Source organism: Heterodontus francisci, chromosome 28, assembly GCF_036365525.1.
Source record: "Heterodontus francisci isolate sHetFra1 chromosome 28, sHetFra1.hap1, whole genome shotgun sequence".
Classification (NCBI taxonomy): domain Eukaryota; kingdom Metazoa; phylum Chordata; class Chondrichthyes; order Heterodontiformes; family Heterodontidae; genus Heterodontus; species Heterodontus francisci.
In genome coordinates, this window is record NC_090398.1 from 26,007,705 (window position 1) to 26,015,246 (window position 7,542).

At 44.9% G+C, this 7,542-nt stretch overlaps 1 protein-coding gene across 1 annotated transcript; it reads left to right on the forward strand.

Moving 5' to 3' along the window:
- Positions 1–3,547: 3,547 nt before the first annotated feature.
- LOC137345156 (probable G-protein coupled receptor 139) lies at positions 3,548–7,206 on the forward strand. The gene is made up of 3 exons (XM_068008623.1): positions 3,548–3,651; positions 5,420–5,589; positions 6,308–7,206. The coding sequence occupies exons 1-3, from the start codon at positions 3,548–3,550 to the stop codon at positions 7,204–7,206; spliced, it is 1,173 nt and encodes a 390-aa protein (XP_067864724.1).
- Positions 7,207–7,542: the final 336 nt, after the last annotated feature.

The window sequence follows — 7,542 nt, forward strand, 5'->3', positions numbered from 1 at the left end:
CTCCACCCAATGCCAGCCTTGAGAGAAATGGGGCGTTGTGACAGGTAGATGGGATCTGCCTGAGCTCATACAATTTTGAACAGGGCGACGAATTGGGAAAGCCCTTCGGAGTGAAAAATGTAGGGATAGTGTTGGAGGTGTTGCTTTCAATTTAAGCATGTGTTTGTGAAAGCGTTTTAAAACATTTTTTCAAGGACAGGGACGATTTTGCCAAACAAAAATTCACCCTCGACTGACGCAATGGTGCAGCTATGTACAATGCCAGAATTATCTCCGAGAAGCTTCCCGTAACTCATCTGCCCACCTCCCCCTCCTTGGACACAACACTCTCCGGAGACCCAGCCGAGGGCAGGGCAATGCGCTCACTACTCATTTCACACCGATTCTCCGCATTTCTCCCCTCTGTCTGTTGAATGTGGTATGAAGATTGAAATTAAAACAGAAAGTGCTTGGAAATATTCAGCAGGCCTGGCAGCATCTGGGGAAAGTGAGACAGAGTTAACATTTCAGGTTGATGACCTTTCATCAGAAGAGGCAAAGGTTAGAAATGCAATAGGTTTTGAGCAAGTGAAGGAGAGGGGGAGGAAGAACAAAAGGACAGGTCTGGGATAGGGCAGAGGGCAGGAGAAATTAGATGACAAAGATGTCATGGAATAGAAGGGAAAGGGAGTGGAATGTATGCAGTAAAAGGCAAAGCTTTTTTCCAGAGAGAGGGTTAATGACAGAATAATGAACAGCTCGGTTCGAAGCAAAAACATGGAAAACCAAGTTTTGGCATAGCACATGGTTAAAAGTAAAAACACAATGGGATTATTGAACTCAATGTTGAGTCCTGAAGGCTGTAAAGTGCCTTATCAAATGAGGAGGTGCTTTTCCTCGAGCTTGCGTTGAGCTTCACTGGAACACTACTGCAGGCCGAGGACAGAAATGTGAGCTTGAGAGCAACGTGGTGAATTAAAATGGCAAGCGACTGGAAGCTCAGGGTGATACTTGTGGACTGAGTGGAGGTGGTCTGCAAAGTGGTCACCCAATATGTGTCTGGTCTCCCCAGTATAGAAGAGATCACATATTGAGCCAGGCATACAGCATACTAAATTAAAAGAAATGTAAGTAATCACTGCTTCACTTGAAGGAGTGTTCAGGGTCTTGGATGGTGAGGAGAGCAGAGTTTAAAGGGCAGGTGCTACAGCCCGGTGATTGCATGGGAATGTGCTGTGGGAAGGGACAAGATGTCAGGTGTGTTGGAGGTGTGGACCAGGGTGACACTGGTTGTGTTTAACATTTATACACGAATTGTAGATATTGGGTATTATTCCTCCGACAAGGACCCTCTGTTTGACACACAAGATACATTACAGATGCTGCAGGTTCTCAGTTCCTGCACCAACATGTGTAGTTACGCTGTGACCCAGACTAAATTCAGAGAGGAGCTGACGAAGGCGCTGAAATACCCTCTCAATCTCATTGTTAAATTTGTGAAATCATAGAAAGAGATAAACACTGGAACTAAATCCCATTTCATATTCCAGTCATACATTCCCCACAGGACAGGAAGTACATATTATATTCACAGCACTGAGCCCTGAAATGATTTTAAATCTGATTCTGAGATTATATTTCATTGAGAATCTGACCTCCTGAGGTGGGACTTGCTCTGCCCCTCTTACCATCTCCATCTGCTGGTGACCCTGTCTCACTGCAGTTACTTACCCCTCTCACCATCTCCATCTGCTGGTAACCCTGTCTCACTGCAGTTACTGTCCCCCTCTCACGATCTCCATCTGCTGGTGACCCTGTCTCACTGCAGTTAATTTCCCCTCTCACCATCTCCATCTGCTGGTGTCGCTGTCTCACTGCAGTTACTATCCCCCTCTCACGATCTCCATCTGCTGGTGACCCTGCCTCACTGCAGTTAATGTCCCCTCTCACCATCTCCATCTGCTGGTGTCGCTGTCTCACTGCAGTTACTGTGCCCTCTCACGATCGACATCTGCTGGTGTCCCTGTCTCACTGCAGTTACTGCCCCCTCTCACCATCCCCATCTGCTGGTGTACCTGTCTCACTGCAGTTACTGCCCCGCTCACCATCGCCATCTGCTGGTGTCCCTGTCTCACTGCAGGTACTGCCCCCTCTCACCATCCCCATCTGCTGGTGTCCTTGCCTCACTGCAGTTACTGCCCTCGCTCACCATCGCCATCTGCTGGTGTCCCTCTCTCATTGCAGTTTCTGCCCCCTCTCACCATCTCCATCTGTTGTCCCTGTCTGACTGCAGTTACTGCCCCCTCTCAACATCTCCATCTGCTGGTAACCCTGCCTCAGTGCTGCTACTGCCCCTCTCACCATTTCCTTCCGCTGCTTCCCTGTCTCCCCCCGTTCCACAATTACTGGTGCCTCCCCAAATTCCCCATTCAGACAGAGGGAAAGAATCAGAGTGACAGGGAGAGAGAGAGATTGGCAGACGGGGATAAACAGTGAAAGAGTAAGAGAGACAGAGAGGGAGAGAAACAGAGAGAGGCAGAAAGAGTGACACAGGGCGAGGCAGAGAAACAGAGACAGAGTGGCAGAGATGGAGACAGCAGGAGAGAGAGAGAGACAGAGACAGAGAGACAGGGAGAGTTGTAGGAGAATCATTTTCAGCTGATAATGTTGAAGAGAGTGGGATGGAGGGACAGTATGGGAGAGGTTGAGGAATAAAATGTCTGAAGGAGGTAGGACAGGCTCGTGGGGCCAAATGGCCTCCTCCTGTCTTCCTAAGGGCTTTATTAACATTACATCCTGAATTAAACAAGGCCGTGATGATAATTATTCGCAAATGAAATGGAATTAATTAACAACAGGTTCTCCTTTAAAATTATTTTTCCGAATTCACAACATACTTGTGTGATTTTGGGCTTGACAGAAAATTTGCTGTTTATTACCATCACTGAATAAATAAATATTGGAAGATTCAATGTTACTTTGACCCAGTTCTGTAGAAGGGTCACTGACCCAGAACGTTAACTCTGCTTCTCTTTCCACAGATGCTGCCAGACCTGCTGAGTGGTTCCAGCATTTCTTGTTTTTATTTCAGATTTCCAGCATCCACAGTATTTTCCTTTTATTACTTCGTTCCCATCCTTGGTCAAACTCCTACTGACTCACTTGAAGGAATAAACCGAAGGAAAAATTCTGATGGTGAGGGGTCCCTTTAAGAGGTTGGGACTAAACCTCTCCCTGCTCCCCCTCCCGCCAACCCCCCCCCCCCCCCTCTGAGGTCATGGTGCTGGGTCAGGGGTCACAGACTGCGCGAACACTGGGATTGACCCATGACACCCTGACCCCAAAGACAAGAAAAGGAAAGCAATAATTCTCCTGGTCTCTGTAAAATCAGATTGACAATAAATTTAAACCCCGAGAGAGAAATATATCAGGCGAAAAGAGAGATTTTGATGCTTGTAAAAACATTATTTACATAGAAGGAAGTGTTTGTTGTTTATCTGTCCAAGTTGGTCAAGGGGAGATTGAATTGAGATGCACTGAATTATGAGGAGAAAACTGTGCATCGGTGATGAATGGAGAGAATGCTGAAGATGGTGGATGGGGTGCCAATCAAGCGGGCTGCTTGCTCCTGGATAGCGTCGAGCTACTTGAGTGTCGTTGGACAGCCAGGAGGTGAGTTTCTCGCCACAGAATTACCAGTCTTTGTCCCGGTCTTGTAGCCACAGTAATTATGTGAATGGTCCAGTTCTGTCGCTGGTCATGTTGATAGTGGGGGTTTCAAGGATAATAAAGCCATTGAAAGTTATGTGGAAATGATAAGATTCTCTCTTGTTACAGATGGAATTGTGTGGTATGAATGTTACTCGCCACTTATCAGCCCAAGCCTGGATGTTGTCCAGGTCTTGCTGCATATTAACACGGACAGCTTCAGCATCTGGAGAGCTGGAATGGTGATGAAAATTATGCAATCATCAGCGAACATCCCCACTTCTGATGGAGGGAAGGCCATTGATTAAGTGGCAATGGAAGTGGAATGTCGGTGGTGTGCACCATCTGCAGCTAAATCCATTACCGGTACTAGAGTGGCATTCTTGGCGATGGACATTAAAGTCCCACACTCAGAGTGCATTCTCTGCTCTTCCTGCCCTTCGTGCTTTTTCCAGCTGAGATAGGGTGGTAGGTGTAGTAAGTTAGAGGTTCCCTTGCCCCTGGTTGACCAGGTGCCTCGACACAGTATGGGATCTGGAGTAAATGTTGTAGACTCTCAGGGCTATTCTTTCCCAACAAGATACTGGAGTGCCGTCGCCTCTGGTAGGCCTGACCTTCGGATGGAACAGGAGAGACTCAAGGATGGTGATGGGAGCCTGGTCCATTGCCCGCAATGCATGATTCTGTGAGTAGAACCATGATGCTTGACTATTTTCTGGGACAGCTCTCCCAGTTTTGTTACAAGTCCCCCAGTGTTAGTGAGGAGGACTTTGCAGAGTCGTGTGGGCTTCGTCTGCAATTGCTGTGTCTGAAACTCTAGGATGAGACCGAGTGCTCCGTCCGATTGTATGCATGTATTATTTATTTTCAGCTGTTTGATGGAAGTGAGTGTCTTCATGGGGAATTTCAGGAGGCAGTTAAGAGTCCACCGCATTACTCTGATTCTTCATTTCGTGATCTAGTTCTTTAATTGGAATGGAGAGTTGATATCTCTTGTTTTAACTTTAACGGTCTTTGTTGAGGTCATGACACCAGGAATGTGGGTGTATGGTCACCACCAGGAATGTTAATGTTGGGGTTAATACATTTGATTTTAGATTAGCCATATCGATAGTTATATTAGAGCAGGATAAACATCAATAAATGAATTCCGTCACCATCCCTCGTGGTAGCATCTTATCAGTACTCATAATTTTAGATTCGCAGTCATCAACAGTTTTGATTAAATAAGATCACCACAGGATCACTACTAAAGTAGGATCACCAGCATTTCTCCTATAAACGTTTGAGAGAATTCACCACCATAGATGTCAGATGAGTGCCACCATCAATAATTATAGAATGAAGTCACCATCAGCAGTGTGAGAGGAGGATCACCAGCAGTAATGGTAGAAAGAATTCATCACCAGCAACGGAAGAGTGGAGTCATCAGCAGTCATCATTACAGTGCAAAACATATTCTCATTATATATAGAATGAGTGTATATGTAATAGAATGAGATGGGACCCCAAGAGCCTAACACAGTGCTGGGAGCGTTATTCCCTGCAGGGTTTGCATCGCATTTGCTGAGCATATTCCCTTTGGGAGTAAATAAAAATCCTTCATTTTTATGGAGCTTGATGGAGTTTGGTGCACAGTTTCCCCATTGGCAGTCCGGGTACATTGAAGGGGAAAATTCTTTGTTAGTTGATGGTAATAAATTTTAATGATTGTGTAAGCTGATTTTTCAAGACAGCCGGAGTTGTTCTTTAAAGGGGGAGCATTCACGGATCTCAGATTCACTCCAGTCAGCAAGGCAAATACAGGTGGAATTCACACAAACTTTTATGAAATGGGTTGGCTAATAATTCATCAGATCAAAGAAATTTACTATCCTCTCCTCGCAACCTTTGGTGTTCCCGGTAAGTCGATATATCTTCTTGATAAGTATTTGTTGGCGATCTCTCTGCTAATGTTAGGCAATGGATTCCGAAATGATCTGCATTGCAGACTCATTTATCTTCAGGGATAAGTTGGTGAATATCAACGGTAGTACGACCAGTTGGCTCGGCCGGTGAGATGCTCTTCTGCTCAGTAGACCATGACGACCGGACACTCATCATTCATCCCAGGCTGACCGAGGAGGTGACAAATACCCCGGCCCTTTTACAGCACTTGCATCACCAAACAAAATCTGATTTCAATAAGAGTTTCTGAAATATATTTGGAGTAATATTTTGTTGTTCAAGGAACTGCTTCTCTCCCTTCGACAGCAAATAAACTTTTAGGTTCCACCAGCTCCTGCTCAGACCGCCAGCAGCTCCATCGGAGCACCAGAAAGAGAAAAAGAGCAATATTTCCACCGATGTTGACTGTTTATGTCTCAATTGAATGTTTTCTTTGAATTTTGGTCTTCCAGATAATGCTGTGAAATTATATTTACAAATTGACCTAGACTGAAGTTAGCTGAAGGGATGATTTTCACTTCTCTGCTGGTTGTTCCATTATCGTTTTGATTTTAGTTAACAATCTATACGTATCCATGTGCACAACTTTCAGTCAGAAAAGTTCTGAACATTTCAAATTATGACAGTTATCTGAGTGTCCCTCTCATTTAGCGCTTCTCCCACTTTGTAACAGCGAACCTAGTGGCAATCGTGATTATCTCCAGAGGAAACTGCGGCCTTTCCAAATGTATCTCTGTCTACATGATGGCCATGGCAACAGCAGATCTACTGTTATTAATCTTCCATGTAATAGTGGTGCAGATTTTCAGCTTTCGATTTCCATGTTCATTCCTGTCCGACACTGCCGTTTGTAAGTTCATTGCACACATATGTAATTTCACGTTACACACGTCGGTGTGGCTTACAGTCTCGTTCACATTTGACCGATTTGTAGCAATATGTTGTCGGAAGTTTGAAACAAACTATTGCACTTTGAGAACGGCGGCCGTGGTTATAACAGCCGTCACTGCTTTTTTCTGTTTCAAGAACATCCCGTTTTATTTTGTGATTGAACCTGAGCGAATAATTAACAATGTTTCCTGGGACTGCCGTTCCAGAGTGGAGTTTTTCTCATCGCCTGCAGGTGTAGCCTTCTCCTGTTTAGAAAGCATTTTAGTTCCATGGCTTCCTCTTGCTTTGATATTATTGTGTAATTGTTTGACAGTCAGACGCATTCTCGCAGCCAGTAGAGCCCGGAGGAGACTCCGGAGACTCAACAGCGACAACCGAAGTGATCCAGAGGTAGAGAACCGAAGGAAATCCATCATTTTACTCTTCGCTGTATCGGGCAGTTTTATTCATTTGTGGCTGCCAGTTTCCGTGAGCTATTTAACGACCAGACTGGCAAGCACCACGCGATACGATGGTGAGAATACAGCCCCTGGCTATATTGCAACTGAAAGCGGATATCTGTTCATGTATTTGAGTTCCTCTGTAAACACGTGTATTTATGCAGCGACCCAAACGAAATTCAGGAAAGAGTTGACGGCGTTGGTGAAATCTCCTTGGATATTTATTAAGAAATGTGTTTAAAATTTGTGAAACCAAACCAAACATTCATAATAAGAGCATGGACTAGGAGCAAGAGTCGGCCATTCAGCCCCTCGAGTTTGCTCCACAGTTCAGTAAGATCATAACGAATCCCTATCTAACTCCAGCTCAGTTATGGTCCTTTTTCCGTTTTGGAATGGCTGTCTTCCTGTTACGAATAAAAATATAGATTATTCTATGAAAATAAGCTGGTACCAGAAAACATGCTCTTATATTTTTGTTCCTCCACTGAGATTTAGCAGTGGAATAGAACATGTGGGCGTTCGCATGAAGTAACGTAACCCTCAGTTACTGGAATGAGATGGGTGATTTTCATTA

Excerpts from the sequence above, each read along its gene's own strand:
- LOC137345156 (XM_068008623.1), top strand. The coding sequence starts at position 3,548 with ATGAATGGAGAGAATGCTGAAGATGGTGGATGGGGTGCCAATCAAGCG. Across the intron at positions 3,652-5,419 it reads TGTCGTTGGACAGCCAGGAG|ACAGCCGGAGTTGTTCTTTA; the intron begins GTGAGTTTCTCG and ends TGATTTTTCAAG. Across the intron at positions 5,590-6,307 it reads CGCAACCTTTGGTGTTCCCG|CGAACCTAGTGGCAATCGTG; the intron begins GTAAGTCGATAT and ends ACTTTGTAACAG.